General features: G+C 38.5%; 1 protein-coding gene across 1 annotated transcript; it reads left to right on the top strand.

The window, feature by feature from the left end:
• Window positions 1-3,431: 3,431 nt before the first annotated feature.
• On the top strand, window positions 3,432-9,584 carry LOC110898788 (polyadenylate-binding protein RBP47B'). Its single transcript, XM_022145631.2, has 8 exons — window positions 3,432-3,705; window positions 4,498-4,981; window positions 6,308-6,360; window positions 6,435-6,565; window positions 8,000-8,087; window positions 8,793-8,954; window positions 9,096-9,196; window positions 9,310-9,584. The coding sequence occupies exons 1-8, from the start codon at window positions 3,502-3,504 to the stop codon at window positions 9,398-9,400; spliced, it is 1,314 nt and encodes a 437-aa protein (XP_022001323.1). The 5' UTR covers window positions 3,432-3,501; the 3' UTR covers window positions 9,401-9,584.
• The last annotated feature ends 11,310 nt before the right edge of the window (window positions 9,585-20,894 follow it).

The following is a 20,894-nucleotide window of genomic DNA, read 5'->3' on the forward strand; positions in this document are numbered from 1 at the left end:
ATAATATACATATAAAATATTTCTAAAATTTTCTTCTAGTGTATCACTAAACATAAAATAGTGTCCGCTATTTCATCGTTATCGGTACGTAGCGTATAGGTTGTCGCTATCGCTCGCCATTCACTATTAACAACTATGAGCCCCATCACCTTCCAAAGTATAGGTCATGGGTTCGAGTCTCGCCTGGAGCAAAAGTGTTCTGGGTTGAGTAAGGGGTTTTACCACAGTAGGCCTTGGGCGGTGGAATGGTGCTGGGTCAGGACCCCAACGGTCCAGTGCGTCTACGTTCACGGGCGTGGGTGATCTTTTGCCATTGAGTTTACCTGAATGATCGGAATTTTGTTGATCGTTAAAAAAATCAAGAGGTTAACTTCAAATTCATTAGAAGATAATCAATAGTAGCTACAGACACAATAAAAACCCTAATAGTTCTGGTGAAAACACAAAATTCTCACTAACCTAGTGATACAATTCAAATCTCCCTTTCACATCACCATATCTCGTGTCACGTTTGTTTGATGTTGAAACTAGAAGCATATGACTATGTCATCATTGCAATTTCAATCAAATCTGAAATTGAGTCTCACTTGAAACCCGGTGCTTTAACTTTAAGGGCCTAAAACCTTTGTGTTTTTTTTAAACATAATTAGGTCTATTTATCTACTTACGTCTCGCTTGCGGTATGCGCATATAATGTATATGTGTGTGGGCGCTCGGGGGGCAAAAGTGAAAGTGCACTAATTTTAACGTTATTTTACTAATTTCGTGAAAATAATGTTAAAAGAGGGGGATGGTTAATCATGCATCATGTGGTGGCGTTGATAGCCGAAAGACAAGGGAGTACATGCACTAATTGGCCTTTGTCTTAATTGCCGAGTGTTATGTGCCTTATGTCCAAGGTTTGATGCAAAACTACCATCGAGCCGGGGGTCTCACTGGAAGCAGCCTCTCTATTCCTACGGGGTAGAGGGAAGGCTGTCTACGTCTTACCCTCCTCAGACCCTATCTTAGCTTTGCTATTGGTGGGATTTACTGAGTATGATGATGATGATGATGATGATGAGGTCTATTTATCTACTCTAAGGGCATGTTTGGCTAAGCTTATTAGAGTTAAAAAGGACTTTTGGGAAAAAGACTTTTTGAAAAAGGAGTTTTTTAAAAAAGTGTTTGGATTAGCTTATGGGGTGGAAAAAGCCAATAAGTCAATAAGTTGTTTTTTAAAAAGTGTTTGGCTTAACTTATATGATATAAGGGGGTAAATAAGGGGTATATTGGTAATTTGAAGCTTGAAAAGTTATAAGCTGGCTAAGAAGTCACAATATTGTGACTTCTTAAAAACTCCTTTTCATTCATCTCAAAAAGTCATTTTCAAAAGCACTTTTCAATTTGGCAAACACTAAAATGACTTATTGGCTTTTTGATTAAGCCAATAAGTCAATAAGTTACTTTGAAAAGCTTAGCCAAACATGCTACAAGAGGTTAGACCACCCGCAATAGGCATTTACAATATACGAGGGATGAAGACGTGGCATCGTTAAACGACTTTCCAGTGGGCTACGTTTTGTGCAGCCTTGTATGTGAGTCGTATTCTATGATCACTTTCTTGGGGGAAATGGCTATAGAGTTCATGTATGGCTCCAACTAATTTCTAAAAATAAACAAAATTGAGTATCAAGGTTGGAAGGAAAGACGTGATCATAAAAACCCCCAAATTGAGTATCAAATCAGTCGTAGTCTACTTTGCCAAAAACATTTTACCTTATTAGTTAATGTAAATGAAGTGGGTTAAGGAGTGAGATGGTGGCTTAGGCACTGGGCGACAAACCTATTTCATGTATGCAAGAGGCATATAGGGGTGAGTGATGTGGCTTAGGTACGGATCATCCTATTGGGATGACATCCACAAGGCCACAACTCTTGGACAATGGGGTATAGTCAAGTGGAAATGGGGTGTGAAAGGTGTCACATAGGCAGTGCATTACTCTCAGGGGTTGGTTCCGGTACAAACCATATTTATCCTACAAACCGTAAGAACAGATCCTAGCACTTAAAAAAAGTTAAATTAGCACATACCAAACAATACATACATAAAAGTAGCACATTTAAATTATATTAGCACATGAAAATTAATCAAGATAATTGATTTTAGCACATATTTGGATGATATCAGCACTTTTCTTAATCAGCACATTGAAAACAAAAGAAATACCCGAATAAAGAACGAATTGCTTGTTAGCATACTTTATAGGGAATTCAATATAATTGATATTATTTAGGATATTATTTTATCATTTCTCTATAATTGGTTGGATGCCACGTGACACTTTTTAAATGGTTCTTACAGTTTGTATGCGAAATGTGGTTTGTATTTGATCCTACTCCATTACTCTCATACAGTTTCCATAAATATAAGACGTGTTTCCACATCTAAGCTCCACACTCATTATATTAATTAAAATAAAATAAGAAAATAAATAAAATAAGAAAAATTATTGTTTAGGAGTTCTTCAAATACACACCCAATCTTTCACGCCTCAAACATATATGGTGGACTTCTGCACGATCAACCAATCATTTTGTTGTAGCCATGCCATAGGAAACACGGTGTTCCACGGTGTGGCACAAGTATACCCCATAGTTTTATGTATATGCTAGGGTTGCAGGCAAGATAATGTTTTTTTCTCTTAGTTTTCTTAATACCTATTTGTATTCTTTTGGATAGAATTACAAAATAAAGGTATTGGAAAAACCCCTCTTAACTTTTCTTATATCTTTAAGTTTAAATTTCTTTATTTAAATTATTAGGTTGCAATGTGCGGGTAAGAAAAGTTGAATTCGTGTTTTGTAACGATTGTTTTACATCTCAAAATTGTTTTCATGATTTCCAAAATAGTTTTTACTTTTATAAAGCAAATACTTTTGATACGTTTTCTTATATGTACTTAAACATGTTAATGTCATCGTCGCAACAAGTGTAACTAAGTTTGGAAATACGTCGCTACCCGTGATCCCACCCAAAAGCACGGGCAAATTTGCTCATAGAACTTAAAAAAAACATGGTCGATGAACCATAATCTTTAGTTTTCTTTTTTGACCCTCAAGTTTATAGACTTTACACGCTCATCCCCAAACTTTTGGTATATCTATTTAATAACTTCACAACTCGTCTTCTCTAACACTTCAATTCTTTTGTTTAAATTACTATTACGACTTTACAGCTCAACATGTGAGACATTATACTCTTTTTATCTATACCTAACCACGTTACTGTCACTAACGTGACGTGTGTAACAAAGTTAAAAACGTGTCACGTCACACGTTAATGTCATCACTATAACACGCGTAACGAATTCACAAACATGACATTACCGCCATAACGCGCGACACGGGTAAAAAACTTATAAAAACAATATGATAGATAGTTTTGGTTCAAACTTGTAAGTTGTGACTGGTGAAGACAAGAACATATTCTAAACCTGCAAAAACTAAACAAGAGCGACGATGGAAGCACAGGGTGCGCAACAGCCATGGATGATGAGCGCACAACCGCAACCACAGTACGCTTACGGAGCACCGCCGCCGCCACCGTCGCAACCCTACCACCAACCGACGTCACACGAAGAAATCCGTACCCTCTGGATTGGCGATTTACCCTACTGGGCCGATGAGTCCTACCTTCATTCCTGGTTCGCCCCCACTAACGAGGTTCTTTATCCACATCTCTTCTTTTACGAATTACTGCTTGTGTTTGTGTCTGTCTGTTATGGCCTTTAGGGTTTCATTGTTACGGAAATTGACCCATGTTACTGAATCTGTCAGAAGTTAGGTCTCTGTTTTTATCTGGGTTTTATCTGTTTGAGGAAGGTTTACGCTTCGTGAGGCGAAAGGAAAACACCTCAAGGCTCGATTCTGTTTTTTGTTTTAAACTTTGTTCGCTTAAGGTTGTCAGAGCGCCTGGATGGCAGCAAAGCGTTTTCCCTGCGCCTTGCCTGGCTTGAGGGCCTAGGTGCGCGCTCGAATGGCTTTTGCCTAGGTTCACATCGGAGCCAGTCACATCATACAGGTCGTATGATAGGGCGTAAATGGTCATAGGGTCCGTGACTTTGTCAGTGGTCACACTGTGTGTTAATCAAACACATTATTCCAGCCATATGATTTTGCAAGCACAACCTCATACGGCCTCTCGCCCTCTCATACAATCCACATGACCATTTCTTGCATGTCATACGGCTCAGATGACCATACGGCCCGCATGACACTTTATTGGTAATGTTGTATTTGGATAGTGTGTGAGTGGTGTTCGTATTCGGATAGTGTGTGAGTGGCGTACGTATTTGGATAGTGTGTGAGTGGCGTTCGCATAGCTCTGATCTTTGAAAGTTACGGATCCACAAATTTGTTCTTTTTTCTTTCAAAAATAACTTGAATCATTGCAGAAAGCTGTTTGTTCTTGATTATGATTATTTATGAGTTATGACATTTATCATACATCTACAGGTGCTTTCAATAAAGGTAATTCGTAACAAAGCAACAGGCCTTCCAGAAGGTTACGGGTTCGTGGAATTCGCTTCACACGCTACAGCAGAAACTGTTCTTCAAACATACAACGGAACACAAGTTCCCGGAACCGAGTTAACCTTCAGGTTAAACTGGGCGTCTTCAGGAATCGGAGAACGACGACCCGATGCCGGTCCGGAACATTCTATTTTCGTAGGTGATTTAGCACCTGATGTTACCGATCATCTATTACAAGAGACTTTCAGGACTCAATATCCGTCTGTTAGAGGGGCCAAAGTTGTGACCGATGCCAACACGGGTCGGTCAAAGGGATATGGTTTTGTTAAATTTGCAGATGAGATGGAGAGAAACCGTGCAATGACTGAGATGAACGGGATTTACTGCTCGACTCGACCCATGCGAATCAGTGCGGCAACTCCAAAGAAGCCCACGGTCTTTCAACAGCAATATGTTGCACCAAAAGGTATTGTGTTCTCGTTTGAATGCGTTTTATTAAATATCACATAATCAGTTTCAAAGCATGCATTCAAACACCCTAATAGATGCTAATTTCTGTGAATATATACTTACTTAAAAGAGTAATTTACGTTTCTGGCCCCTGTGGTTATATCACTTTTACTATATTAGCCCAAAATAAGAATTCTTAACATATCTGCCCCCATGGTCTCTATAGCTAACCATTTTGGCCCCTAAGTCTAACCATTTTAGCCCCCATGGTCTCTATAACTAACCATTTTGGCCCCCATGATCTCTAGACTTAGGGGCCATAATGGTTAGTTATAGAGACCATGGGGGCAGATATGTTAAGAATTCTTATTTTGGGCTAATATAGTAAAAGTGATATAACCACAGGGGCCAAAAACGTAATTTACTCTACTTAAAATCAATGGTTGGTGCCTGGTGGCATAAAAAAGACAAAATAGGTCCTAGGCTTGTTAACTTGGCAAAAACAACCTTTTAACTTTCAAAGTTGACATTTACACCCCTTACATTTTCAAAAAACTTTATAAAATGCTTTTTACGCCCTTGAGTTCTAACTTTTCAAATTTACCTTTGGTATTTTCATTCTTTAGCTTAAAAGAAATAAACTATTTTCTCACGTGTCGTAATTTTTTTCGGAAACGAGTCGGGTCTAATATAATGTGTTTTCATGCTTTTTTTTGTACGTTTTCGGTTGGTCTACTTTTTGATATTTTAATGTACGTGTCGGTACAGGGGTAGAGGTAAGGCTGTCTACATCTTACCCTCCTCAGACCCTACCTTAGCTTTGCTATTGGTGGGATTTACTAAGTAAGATGATGAAGAATGTACGTGTTGGTACAAATTCCCGTTTCAACGTAAATGATATAAATTCACGTTTTGACATAATATTTTTTTCAAAACGAGTCATGCTTATTTTTGCCTACGTTTTTTGTTGGTCTAAGTTTTGACATAACTGTGTTCGGAAACGAGTCAGGTCAAATATATTTTTCATTCGACGGTATGAGTTTTGGTTATTGCCCGTTTTGACGCTGCTAAGTCTTGATGCAAAGTTAAGGGTGCTGTAGTGGTTAGGTGGAACGCTCACTAAACGAACCAACTTGTTTTCGATTTCGTTTCTTTTGTAACCGCAATGCTTTAGATCGGATACGTCGAAACACGCGTTTTCTATGGTTAACGCATCATATGACGTGCCACCCACTATAAACAAACTACGTGTCACCGCCACCACGCGCGGTCTATTGCAACAATCTAGTTTGAGTTGAAGATGATGATTAACACACACTTGTATTGTCGTATTTGTTGGCAGGGTTATATCCAGCTTCTGCCATTGCTATGGACACCGATCCAACTAACACGACAGTAAGTCGGGTATACTGGAATATAGTATTGTATCCGTTCGTGTTTCTTATTTGCATTCTCGTTTTGTATTGCAGGTTTATATCGGCAGTCTTGATTCTGCTGTTACAGAGGAAGAATTGAGGCAGATTTTCTTGCAGTTTGGGGAAATAGTTTATGTCAAGATCCCTGCAGCTAAGGGATGTGGGTTTGTGCAGTTTGTAGCTAGGTTAGTCTTTAATGTCGGGAAAAACTGCTTTCTTATATGCGTCGACGACGTATTTACTTGTGAATGGGCCTAATCGGGTTAACTTTTATCTTTAAAATTTAAATGGTTTTCTTTTATCTTCAAAGGATACATGTCAAAGGGAGAGGATCATGAGAAAACTCTTTTTTTCCGTTAGAAAACTCTATCAAACGATTGATATTTGTGTTAGGTTTTTTTGGGGTTTATTTTGTAGGGTTTAAATTTTTGAGGTTAGGGTTTAGCACTTTAGCATTTAGTTTTTAGCTTTTAGGCGTTAGCCTTTAGGGTTTAGCTTCTAGGCTTTAACTTATAGGGATTGCGGTTTAGTTTTTTTGGGTTTAGGGTTTATTTCTTAGGGTTTAGGGGTTAGATTTTATAGTTTAGGGTTTAGTAATTGTTAGATAGAGTTTTCTCATAAAGAGTAGTTTTCTCATGATTCCTCCCCACAGGTCACATGGGTCTAAGTTGGCCATTGTTTAATTCTAATGCATAAAACTGGGGCTGCAAACAAACTGAACAAATACGGACAAAGCCTTGTTCGTGTTAGTTCGTTAAGTAAATAAACGTTTTCACGAACCGTTCATGAACACTTACCGAACGAGATTATCTGCTCGTGTTCGTTCATTAAAGAAATGAATGTGTTTGTGTTCATTCGTTAACTTCAGGTAACGAACACAAACAAACGCTCATGAACACAAACATACATTCATGAACACAGACGAATACAAACAAACGTTCATGAACATGTACAATTGAGCATATGTTAAAAGGTATGTAATATACAATACACTAATATATTTTAAATATTTTATTAATTAGTGGTAGTTTTGAAGTTTTAAATAAAATATAAAAATTAACCATAATCAACCATCAAACAAACATAGACGAACAAGTTACCAAACGTTCGCAAACATAAATGAACGAATGCGGCCTATGTTCATGTTTGTTCATTTAACTAAACAAACAATTTTTTTTGTTTGTGTTCGTTCATTAATTAAACAAACGAACACAAATGAACTCTTCCCGTCGAACAGTTCACGAACTATTCGCTGAACGTTTAGTTCCTTAGCAGACCTACATAAAACCTTATAAATAGTTTTATTTGAAACTTTTGATGATTATTGATTGATAAAATTTTGTAACCGTAAGTTATTTTAAAAATCTGAACAACAAATGTTACTTGTACTAGAAAGTTACCGTTTTGACCCGTTACCCAACCCGCTCTTTTTCACATCTTACAGCAATCTTTCACAACTAGTGAAGTGTACTTTTGTGGGATAGTGGGAAGATGTCACTTTATATATTTTTTTATGAGATCAAGTGGAACCATTTCTTCATGATCTTTAATAAGGTTATATTGGTTTTTTTTTTTTTTTTTTTTTTTTTTTTTAAAGTCGGTGATTGTATGCTATGCAGGACATCTGCTGAAGAAGCAATTCAAAGGATGCATGGAAGCCAGATTGGTCAACTTGTTGTCCACCTTTCTTGGGGAAAAAGCAAGCAGGTGAGCTTTTACTTTTGGCTGTTTTCTGTATGATATGCAACGCATAATATTAGTTTTTATTAATATTTAATACCATTTACCCCTTATTTAAAGTTGTCTAGTAAACGAACCGAGCTTTCTAAATTTGTTTACGAGCCGAGCCTTTTAAATTTGTTTACGAGCCGACAGTGGCGAAGCTTGACCCGAATGACGAGGGGGTCGAAAACGTATATACCCAAAAATTTCTATAAAACCGGGGGGTCGAAAACGTATATACCAAAAAATTTCTATACGAAAACTACATATATAACACTACTGAGCGAAAAGTTTGGGGGGTCGGGCGCCCCCTCCCGCCCCTTCTATACTTCGCCCCTGCGAGCCGAGCCCGAACATAAAATTAGCGTGTTTAGTAAACGAGCCCGGGCCCGAGCTTCACTTATCAATCTCACGAGCCTAAACGAGTTATTATTTATATTATTTTTATTTAATTATTTAATATAGTAATTAATAGATAATAAATGTGCCGAGCCCGAGCCGAGCTCGAGCTTAAGCTTTCATAATTTACTTGAGCTCGGGCTTGGCTCGTTTGCACCGCAAGATATGCTTCATACATAGTATGGTCATCGAAGTAGTAGAAGGTTCATCATGGTCTACACAACTTAAAATTTCAAAGTCTTAAGGTCAATATGCAGTTTAGCAAAATTGTTTTCTGGATTTATACTGTAGGACCCATCTGGAGTGTGGGCCCCACAAGCCGATCCGACTCAATGGAGCAGTGCATACTACGGTTATGGACAAGGTTATGATGCTTATGCCTATGGAGCAACTCAAGATCCATCATTATATGCATATGGTGCATATGGCGGTTATATGCAGTATCCTCAACAGGCAAGTAAATTTACATATTGTTATCATATATACCTTTTTCATTCTTTTTTAAAACAAGTTATATACTTCAATATAACTTAACGGGTCAGGTTCTTTGATTATATGGTATTTAATTATATATAAGATGCGGTTGATTTTCAGGGTGAAGGTGAACAGGATATGGGAGCAGTGGCAGGCGTTGCGCCCGCTGTCGAACATAGGGAGGAAATATATGATCCGTTAGCCACACCAGATGTCGACAGGTAAGTTTCTTGTTTTTATAATGTTATTGTCACAATAATTCTTTACAGAAATTTTGAAAAAGTTGACATAATATGAAAGATTTTCATAATGATAGTGGTGGTAATTTTTGTAGGTTGAATTCTGCCTATCTTGCTACACACGGAAGTGCGATATTGGGCCGTCCTATGTGGCAGAAAACGTCATCTTCTTCGTTACAAGCGTAGCTATAATGTTGTTCTATGAACGAAAAGCGAGCTAGTTGCTAGTTCACAAGAGTTTGGTAATAGTAGAAGCTACAATTCTGTAATGGAGGTTGTAGATTTAACCCGATTTATTGAATGGCGACTTTTATAGATATGGGGTTTTACTTGCTAAAGCGTTTATGACATGCTTAATTCATTCATTCAACAACTTTAGGGATTTACGTATTCTAAGATCAACTAAATTATTGCTAATGTGTTTCAACATGTCAATTTGCTCGCGATTATTGGTCATATGCTCCTCCCCATACACATTCCAAAATAAGTAGATTATTGCCTCCATTAGCGAATCAATCAAGGATAATAACCCCGTTATTCTTGTCATCTCCGAAGCCCTTCTTAGGACCAAGTTGTTTTCCTGCACCGTGCCTCGCTTGAGGGCCTAGGTGCGCACCCTAAGGTCTTTTTGTCTAGGTGCATACAAGAGCTGGTCACATCATATGGGTCGTATGATAGGGCGAAAAATGGTCATATGGTCCGTGACTTTGTCAGTGGTCACATTGTCAACTCATCCCCAAACTTAAAATCTTCTCTATGTGCCTTCTGGCTTCTTAGATGTCGATTGTTCCCGGTGTACATATAACCATGGTCCATGGGGGATTTGTTATGTATTTGTGTTCCAATCTTATTTCATGGACTCCTCGGAAATAATTCCAAGTTTTATGTTCATTTACTAAATCCGAATACAAAGTTCACGGGCTAAACTTACCTCGTTGGAAGCCTTTCTTTGTGAACTTAGTGTTGGTGAAACTTTAATCACTACCCCATAGGCCTATAATATGACGTACCTTTCAGCTAATCATGTCCTCTTGGACAAAGCACAAAGCATGTGGAAGTTGACATTCAATTTGTTAATGAAAGGGTCACACAAACGAAATCTTCAACACCAGTTTATATCGACAAACAATCAGACTGTTGACATCTTTAAAAAGTCGTTGCCAACTATGGGAGTTTTCTCTTTATGATCTAAACTAAAGGTTGTCCTCCTTCCTTAACTTGTAGGGCGTATCTGGCTAATTATGTGTTGAGGGCGTTCATGAGTATTATCCTTCTATTTATTACGTATATTGCCCTATACAGCACACATTTCTGTCCGATTGGCGATTACTCTTGTTCAATACAATAAGATTATACCATTTTGACATATTCGATTGTTTTCTAAGTACTATATCTAATATATAAGACGAATTTACATCGAGATAGTTGGTAAACGGGCAACAAGCTACGATATTATTTAATTATATTAATACAAGCTAATAGCTACGATATTCATAGTTATTTATATAACTGGCCCATAAAGTATAATTCTCTGTTCTCTGACTCACCTCATGACTATATTATTATAAATTATTTTTTAGTTTGTCTCACATTATAATGAGAAAAATGCAATTTGCGTCCCTGTGGTATGTCCTAAACATCAACCTGAGCCCCTAAATTAAATTTTTGGATGTTTGAGCCCCTGACCTTATAAATTCATAACACTTTGAGTCCCTGCCGTCAGTTTGACTGTTTGAGGCAGGGGTAAGACCGTCTTTTGACATATATTAATAACACTTTGCGTCCCTATGGTATGAGTGAAATATCAACCTGAGCCCCTAAATTCATTTTTTGTTTTTTTCTTAAGAAATCTAATAATTCAAATTAAATTAACTCTTTTATTTTTTTTAAAAAATGCAATCTAATAATTAACTCTTTTTTAAATAAATGCAATATAATAATTAAATGCATCCTATATATATCAAAGATCCACAAGCAATTGGGTTATATTCATTCATAATAAAATTCTCGATAACAAAAGACCGTAACGTACAGACTCGATAACAAAAGACCGAAACATACAAAACAGAGACAAAACGTCAAAGATCCACAAGCAATTGTGGATCTTTACTGACGGGTGCACTTCGGAATGTAGCAGATATGAATGAATATAACCCCAGTGGCAGATATGAAATTCCAGAGCTCGCTAATTACATATCTGCCACTGGGTTATATTCATTCATATGAATGAATATAATTCATTCATATGAATGAACATAACCCAAGTGGTAGATATGAAATTCCAGAGCTCGATAATTACATATCTGCCACTGGGGTTATATTCATTCATATGAATGAATATAACCCAAGTGGTAGATATGAAATTCCAGAGCTCGCTAATTACGTATCTGCCACTGGGGTTGTATTAATTCATATCAATCACTTTCTTATGTGCACCGCGCCATCTTCTAGGAGGTTGTCAAGTGTTCTCGCCTTCGTAGTTGGTGTTTTGCGTAGTATCTTTACGTCCGCAGCCATTCTGTACAACAAAACACATTTAAATGAGGAACACATTCAATCCAAAACTGATCCAATACAACAAAAACATTCAAACCGGAATCAAAACCAAAACACATTCAAACGAGGAACACATTCAATCCGAAACTGATCCGATACAACAAAAACATTCAAACCAGCATCAAAACCAAAACACATTCAAACGAGGAACACATTCAATCCGAAACTGATTCGATACAACAAAAACATTCAAACCAGCATCAAAAACCAAAACACATTCAAATGAGGATACCCTAAACCTTAAACCCATAAGAATCAAAACCCACAAGAATCAAAACAAAAACACATTCAAACCCCCAAATAACACATTCAAATAATCAAATCAAAACCAAAATACCCAAATAACTGTTATCATCGAATCAAACAAAAAACAAAAATCAAAATGAGGAACACATTCAATCCGAAACTGATCCGATCAGTTCTTAATATGAGGAACCCAAATCATCGAATCAAACCCTCTGTTTTTCACCGAAAATCAACCCTATGTTTTCACCCTCTGTTTTTCACAATATAAACACATTCAAAATCAAACCCAACATTCAAACCCAGAATCAACCCAAAATCAAACCCAAAATCAAACCCAAAATCTGTTTTTCACCCTTTGTTTTTCACCATCGATGAAGATGATGATGATGATCTGGGGAGTTGGGAGAGGAGAGCTGTTGATGATGATGATATTGGGAGTTGGGAGCGACTGTTGATGATGATAATGAAACTGGTCTGCTTTAAGTATAGATATTAAAGGGTGGGGGGTATTATGGACTTTTCACAACTGGCAAACGGTCAAACTGACGGAAGACTGACGGCAGGGACTCATACTGTTATGAAATTAATACCACAGGGGCTCAAAATGAAAAAAATTATTTTTAGGGGCTCAAATTGATGTTTGGGACATACCACAGGGACGCAAATTGCATTTTTCTCCATTATAATGCTAAACAATGATAAAGACGTAACAAAAGACTAGTCATCGGTTTAAGTTGTTTTTATTAGCACAGACGTTTTCAAAATAAATGGTGGTTTCGAAGCCATTTATAGAGTGGCTTCGTTTTGTATTTGAATTTAATTGATACTGTTGATGTTGATGAGACAACTTAAAAATTGTTTTTAAATATATTTCATTAAGTTGTTGTAACCACCATGATTTTAATTTCTTCCCGAGAGTTGTGTGAGGAATATATTTCTTTTCAGAGGATCAATTAAATATTGTTCTCTCCACTTTGTCGATTAAAGCCTCAATAGCTATTTAATTATTTTATTCATCTCTATTAATTATTTTTTTTATATATAACTACTATTTAATCAGTTTTATGTATAATGTTAATAAATAAATATAATATGTAAATACATTTAGCATATTAAATAAAAGTATAATAATGTTGTTTAGGCTCGTTTAAACGATCGAGTCTAGTCAAACTTGATAAGTAAAGCCTAAGCTCGAGCTCGTTTATTAAAAGCAGTGGCGCAACATAGTGGGGGCGGGAGGGGGCAGCCGACCCCAGAACTTTTCGCTCAGTAGTGAAGAGTATGTAGTTTTCGTATATAATTTTAACGTTTGATCAGAAGCAAAAAAAAAAAAAGTTAGTTTTTTTTTTTTTTTTTTTTTTTTTGACAAGGATTATTCGTGTAAAATTTTCCATTCTTTATTGTACTAGACAAAAGATTCTTTATGGCAAAGAGGCAACACTTAACGTGCTCTTAAATGCATATCCCCATCAAAGTGTTACTTCGAATCAATGAATTGGGAAAGAGACTTGAAAGGCTTGGGTGCATAATAATTGAGTGGGGCTTGTTTTTATGGAGCCAAAAAAGATGCATTTTTTGTGCTATTATCAATGGTTGCTTTCCTCTCACACCTATCTCATTTATTAGAAACTTGGCCAGATGTAACTTATAGTTCATGAAAGTAACTTTATATAAGGATGTGTTTGGGATCGCTTAAGAGTATGTGTAGTGGTAGAAGTGAATAATGCCCTAGAAGTGAATAATGTCCTCATTTTTGGGCATTGTTCGATACGTGGCAGTCCAGTCATCCAAGGGGCGTTTTAAAGAAATGAGTGTAGTGGGATAATGCCCCACCCTTGGGGCATTATGCGACACATGGTTGTCCAATTATTACCCATTATTATTTTTTGTTTTTTGTTTTTAGTTAAAACTAAGGTTTAAAATAGATGTAGGGACATAATTGGCAAAGAAAACAAGTTCAGGCATTAAAAAAAGAACACCTCATCCAACTTTTTCAAAGAAAACACCCCTTGGGTGGTTGTCTGGCGTGAATGGGGCATGGTTTTGTACAAAATGCCTAAATTTTGGGCCATTACGGGTGATCTAATGCTTTTTGATATATTATACCCTTATAAAGAAGCAAATTTTTGGTGCATATCAAGTTGTACATTATGCTTTGCACATTATTCAAAAAAAAAAACTTGACTTTTTACTTTTAACCCGAAGGTTTTTACCTTTTGCAATTTTAACCCTATATAATTTGTTTTTTTTAACTTTAACCCAAAACTTTTCATTATTTGCAATTTAACTTCACAACTTTTGTCACTTATACTTTTCATCTTTCGCAAATTTCCGTTTTACGTATAGTTCTAAATTTTTCGAGTTAATACGACGTAACGTACATGTGTGGTTCAACGTTTTTGCCTCTATTTTTCCATGTTTGAAAGGTTTCGCAACACGCATATCCTAGGTCGAGTCAGTGTTGGTGGTCGATGACGGTTGTGTGACATTAGTACTATTTGACACCGTTTTACGCCCCGCTGCAACGCGATGTGTACTTTGTGGGTTTTTCAAAGAAAAACTGGTTATGCATATGGTTGTCGTAACGTTGGCTTTAGGGGTTTTCCAAAAAAAATGATTTTTTTTTTACTTTTCACCCAAAAGTATTTCATAAATTACTTTTAACCCAAAACTATTTGTTTTTTACTTTTAACCCAAAACTTTTTATCTTTTGCAATTTATTCTCATAAGTTTTTTACTTTCAACTTTGTTCTTTTATAGTTTTCATTTTCCGCAAATTTTTCGCTTTATGCTTGGTTCTAAATTTTGTGACATAACACATAGCAACGTGTGTCTTTGGCTTAACGTTTTTACGTTTCGTTCTAAATTTTGCGAGTTAACACGATGCAACATGCGTGTGTGGGTGAACGTTTTACATCGTCTATTTATTCCCCATTTGACAGGGTTAACATAATGTGCGGGTCCTAGACCGACTTAGTTATAACTAAAAATCCCCGCCGCATTGCGGCGGATCGTAATCCTAGTTACAAGTTAATTAAAAAGCATATAATCTATATGTCAACCAATCCTTTTTTTCCTTACAGGAACTTAAAAGTAACACGTCATATATATTTCATTTAGTGCTCCTAAAGTAAAATAAAAACGAAAATGTAAAAACAAACTTTGATTAAAACGTGTAAAGGGTCGTGTATGTTGATCAATCAAGACAACTGTTTTTATTTGGGAATTTTGTAAACACGGACGGATAGTTAGATAGGCGTGTAATTACTTTTAGATCAAATTACTTAAGTTGTTCTTTCGAATAATTTAATCGGATACAACTCTGAATTCGTGAACACAACTTAGTATATGTGTATTGCAAATTCGTGAATGAACCAGTGAATGTGACCAAGAACCCTAATTTTGAATCTGGGGATGAAAGGGTGGTAACCGCCTGTTAGCAGTTATTATTTTTAAAATCAAAATGCCTCCAAAATGGCCTTATTTTTCATTACGAAAGGCTAGTAACTGCGTGTTGGACCCTGCCCTTTGGAACCCCCCTTCGAGGCTCCGCCCAAACACTTGGAATTATAACAACTCAAACAAGCGTTTACTTCCACACCTCCTAACTTGTTCGATGTATGTTGTAATTTCCTTTGATTACCAAGTTAGTTCCGATTATACTAAAATATCTAACATTAGTTGCATCGATATGAAATCAAGAATATCGTATTTGCATTATAGGTTTGAGTAAATACACATATAGTCAATTACTCTCACGTATATTATTAATTATGTTACTTTTGTTGGGTCGACTTAAAATCAAGATGTGTCATAATTATCACATGTAAGGGTAAGTAGATGGAATTGTCTAGAAATGAAGATTATGTCGAACGAAATTATCCAAGTGTTTGGTGGTGACTCTTGGCCGGACCTTCTCCTTGGTGGCTTAGCGGGTCTGATATCGACACATCTATACTGTATTGCTCTGTTGTCTGATTCGAATCCCGTTAACACACCGTAGCAGTTGCGTTTTTGGCCGGAGTGTTTCAGTTCCTTGGTGTCTTGTTTCTACGTGTTTGGAGCATGGGGTTCCCACCACAGCATGGGAGCTACAGGGCTCCACTTGCCGGAAGACCGGTAATGACGTTCTACATCACCAATCTCCCAGAAGGTGTAACGAGGATGGGGTTATGGAGAGCTTTCCAGACATTCGGAGTAGTGAAAGATGCGTACGTTGCCAGAAAGAAAGATTCTAGGGGGAATCACTTTGGGTTTATTCGATATGAAGGAGTAGAGGATGTCATGGCAACTTTACGTTGCATGAACAAGGTAACGATCCATGAAGCAAAAGTGAGCGTTTCTGTGGCGAAGTTCGATAAAAATCACCGGTCCTTTCAGCACAAAAACTACGGTAATCAATACCAAGGGCCGCCGCTATTCAAGGGTAACGTGAATGCTCAAAGGAAACCAGTTTTTGAGTATAAACCAGTAAACCAGGGGAGGTCCTTCTCAGATGTTGTCAAAGGTATTGGGAAGGAGCAGGAAAAAGACGTGAAGACTGTTATGATAGAAGACAGGATCGCTGTCTATCCGGACCATTGTATGATGCGGGCGGTGATCGTGGAATTAAAGGATATGTTAGTTTTAAAAAAAATAAGGAGGAAGTTGGATAGTTGGGGATATGGCGAATACCCTGTGTCCTATCTTGGTGGACTGAAGTGCATGATTGTATTCAAAGGGAAAGGTCAGGCAACGGAGTTTATCAGGAACAGTGAAGAAGAATGGGGTCAGATAGTAACATCGGCGGAACTCTGGAAAGGACAGGATTTGAATTATGAACGGTTAGTATGGATTAGAGTGAGCGGGGTTCCAATTCACCTTAGGGATTGTAAGACTTATAACATGGTTGGAGAATGCTATGGTAGAGTGGTCGGATCGTCGGAATTCTCGTGGAATGATACAGACAATTCAGACAGTGGGTGTTGGGTTGTAACAGAGTCAGGCAAATTTATTGAAGACGAAGTGAAGCTGCAATGGGGCGAGAAAAACTACATGGTTTGGGTGAGGGAGGAGCAGAATATGTCGATTGAAAGGGTGATTTCAGAGTTATCGGAAGGTGGTAGACACACGCCGGAGAAGACGTCGGGATCGGTGGCGGTGCCGGCCGATGACCTGGAGGATGGAGAGATCCGAAGCGTCGCCGGTGAAGGGGAGAATGTGAAGAGTCAAGACTGGGGGAACGAACCGATTACTCCCATGCACGAGGTGCATGGGAACCAGGAGAGAGAAGCATTAAATACGGCGGCAGGGGGGAATGAACAAAATGATTATGTTGGTGGGACCTGTCCAAAGAAAGTTGTTGTAGATAAGAATCAGGATCCAAGTAATGCTTTGGGCCCTGGCCCAAACACCAAGTCTAGGAAGAGGCCTCGTTGTAATAGAAGCCCGCAACTGTCAAGCCCAGAGATAGATCCGTGGGGGGACAAGCATCAGACCCACATAAGGAATCTAGAAAGGTCCTTTGACCTAAACAACGAGACGTTACCAGAAGATTATCAACAACGAGATGCGGACACAGTGGAAAAAAATATCGGTGCTGGTGAAAGTAAGAAACCGATGCCGGAAGGAGGGAATGAAGTCGGAGGTAGGAACGAAGTACCGGAGCCCGGAAAAAATGGAAGGGAGGAAACGACAGAGATGGGGACGGTGAAAAGAGGTGTGGATGAAACAGCCGACACAGTCATGATCGGGACGATGCTTGGATTCCAGTTACAAGGCTTCGAGAATCAGGTCAGCGAGGTTATTGTTGGTGAAAAGAATGGTTTACAATGAATTTTATGTCAATTAATTTGAGGGGGGTCAGGGACCAAAGGAAGATAGATTGGGTAAGAGGATTAAAAACATCCCACGGCGTTCATTTTTTGGCTATCCAGGAAACGAAACTAGGGGGAATCACAGAATTTTATTTTAGCAAAATTTGGGGAAGGTCGAGATTCGAAATGGCATATGTAGATGCAGTGGGGAGGTCAGGTGGCTTGGTTAGCCTGTGGGACCCGACTGTACTCGAATGTAATGAAGTCATAAGAAGTCAGAGGTTCATTATTGTGCAAGGGCAATTAAAACACACTGGGGAATGGGTGAATATAGTGAATATATACGCGTATAATGATCCAGCTGAGAGAAGGGGGCTGTGGGAAGAGCTGGTTATTCTAAAGCAGTCTCTGCAGGGTTTGTGGGTGTTCTGTGGGGATTTTAATGATGTTAGAGAACCGAATGAGAGAATGAATTCAGAATTCGTGCCTCTTAATGCAGCCTTCTTTAATCATTTCATTGAGTTGGCAGATTTGGTCGAATATCATATGGGGGGCAGAAAATTCACCTATCATTCGGATAACGGACTCCACAAGAGTAAGCTTGATAGATTTTTGGTGTGCAGGGAATTTCATAACAAATGGCCGAATGCCTCGGTGGTGGCACTTTCTAATGTGGTCTCGGATCATAGCCCGATTCTTTTATCGATCCTGGAACAAGACTTTGGGCCTAGTCCAACTAGGATCTTTAATTCATGGTTGATGATGCCAGGAATGATGGATTTTGCAAAGCAAGCGTTGGGTAGTTTTGTTTTTGAAGGTCCGACAGACTTAGGCCTTGCTGTAAAACTGAAGTGGATAAAGTTCCGATTAAAAGAACGGGTCACTGCAATTAAGATGGAAGGGGAGGCGGACTATAAGCAAAAAATGGAGTTGCTGGAGGCTTTGGAGGTACAGGCTGAGGAAAGGGAATTATCACCAGACGAGCTCACTACGAGAGCCGAGTGCAAAAAGGCAATTTTGGAGATGGATAGAGTAAAAATCATGGATCTGAAGCAGAAATCCAGGGTGAAATGGGCAGTGGAAGGGGACGAGAACTCGTCTTATTTTCACAGTATCGTGAACTCGAACCAAAGTTCCAACAGGATCAACGGCCTTATGATAGACGGGACATGGGTGACGGCACCTCCGCTCATTAAGGATTTTATTTGCTCATTTTTTGCACAAAAATTCCAGGAACCTTCCTCTAATAGACCGGGGCTTTTGTGCCCTAATTTGAAGCAGATATCGGATAATCAGGCCGGAATGTTGGTAGCACCATTTACGCTTGAAGAAATTAAGAGTGCAGTTTGGGACTGTGAAGGGGATAAAGCACCGGGACCAGATGGAATTAATTTCAAATTCATAAGAAAGTGCTGGGAATTTCTACAGGCTGATTTTGTGGCGGTCTTTGAAGAATTCAAGACAAATGGAACTATCTCTATGGGTTGCACGTCCTCTTTCATTGCATTGATTCCAAAGTGTAGAGATCCGGATGGATTGGGGGATTACAGACCCATTAGCCTCGTCGGGTGCATAAATAAAGTTGTGTCAAAAGTTTTGGCGAATCGACTTAAGCTTGTTATTGACAATCTCGTATCGGAGGAACAGACTGCGTTCATTGCGGGAAGAAGTATTTTGGATGGACCATTGATTCTGAATGAACTAATTCCTTGGATGAAGCAAAAAAAGAAGGAGGGGTTTATTTTTAAAGCAGATATGGAAAAGGCCTACGACTCACTTAATTGGAGGTTCCTCGAATCCATTATGGAGCAAATGTCGTTCCCATTGACGTTTATTAAATGGATTATGGCTACTGTTAATTGTGCAAGAGCTTCTGTCCTTGTGAACGGGTCACCAACACAAGAATTTTCATGTCACAGGGGTCTGAGGCAAGGAGACCCGCTATCGCCATTCCTGTTCATTATAGCTATGGAGGCACTCACCGGGGTTATGAAGAAGGCATGCAATCTTGGCATATATGAGGGTGTTCGTCTCTCCAACCAAGGTCTAGTTATGTCTCACTTTATGTATGCTGATGATGTAATTTTTTTGGGAAATTGGTCGTCAAACTGTGTGCTTAATCTCACAAGGATACTACGATGTTTCTATCTAGCATCGGGTCTTCGTGTGAGTTTGGTAAAAAGTAGTTTCTTTGGGGTAAATGTGGGGAATGATAGTGTACAGGAGGTGGCGGGTTTATTGGGTTGTAGGGTTGGATGCTTTCCTTTCAAGCACTTGGGGCTTCAAGTAGGGGCAAACATGAATCTGGTAAAACACTGGCAGCCGGTAGTCGAAGTTTTCAAAAAAAGATTAGCTTTATGGAAGGCGAAAACATTATCGTTTGGGGGTAGATTGACGCTTACAATGTCGGTACTAAATGCTCTTCCAACATACTATTTCTCACTATATAAAGCTCCATCCGGGGTTATTGATCAACTGGAACGATTGAGGAGGGAATTTCTATGGGGGATTACACCTGAAAAAAAGAAGCTGTGCTTGATAGCATGGAATAATGTACTAACTCCAAAGGATTCGGGGGGAGTGGGGTTGAGTTCTCTAAAAGACGCTAATCTTGCCATGCTTGCAAAATGGTGGTGGAGGTTTAAAACGGAGCCGGATAGTCTATGGAGGAGAGTTATTTGGAGTATTCATCACAGTGAGAGAAATTGGAATCCTATCCCGAGAAAGGTGTCGATATCGGGTCCGTGGAAACAAGTCTTTAATGTGTCGAAAGATATAATGGGATATGGATTAAATTTACAGGAATGTTTTCGGGCTAATATTGGGCTTGGTGAATCGGTTTTATTCTGGAAGGAACGATGGATAGAAGGTGTGACGCTACAAAGAAAGTTCCCATGTTTGTTCAGTTTAGAAGGATCTAAGAACGCAGTCGTGGCTGATCGAATGAAGATGGTAAACGGGGCAGTGGTATTGAACTTCAGCTGGGTTAGACAGCCTGAATCACAAGACGAAATGGTAGAATTGCAGGAATTATCACAACTATTGTCCTCGGTCGTAGGTGGTCAAGGTGCAGACCGGTGGGA

Source organism: Helianthus annuus, chromosome 1 (assembly GCF_002127325.2).
Source record: "Helianthus annuus cultivar XRQ/B chromosome 1, HanXRQr2.0-SUNRISE, whole genome shotgun sequence".
NCBI lineage: Eukaryota > Viridiplantae > Streptophyta > Magnoliopsida > Asterales > Asteraceae > Helianthus > Helianthus annuus.

Bases quoted from the DNA above. Each gene is read 5' to 3' on its own strand.
- LOC110898788 (XM_022145631.2), top strand. From the start codon at position 3,502: ATGGAAGCACAGGGTGCGCAACAGCCATGGATGATGAGCGCACAACCG. The intron at 3,706-4,497 runs GTTCTTTATCCA...ATACATCTACAG, and splicing joins GGTTCGCCCCCACTAACGAG to GTGCTTTCAATAAAGGTAAT. The intron at 9,197-9,309 runs GTAAGTTTCTTG...TAATTTTTGTAG, and splicing joins GCCACACCAGATGTCGACAG to GTTGAATTCTGCCTATCTTG.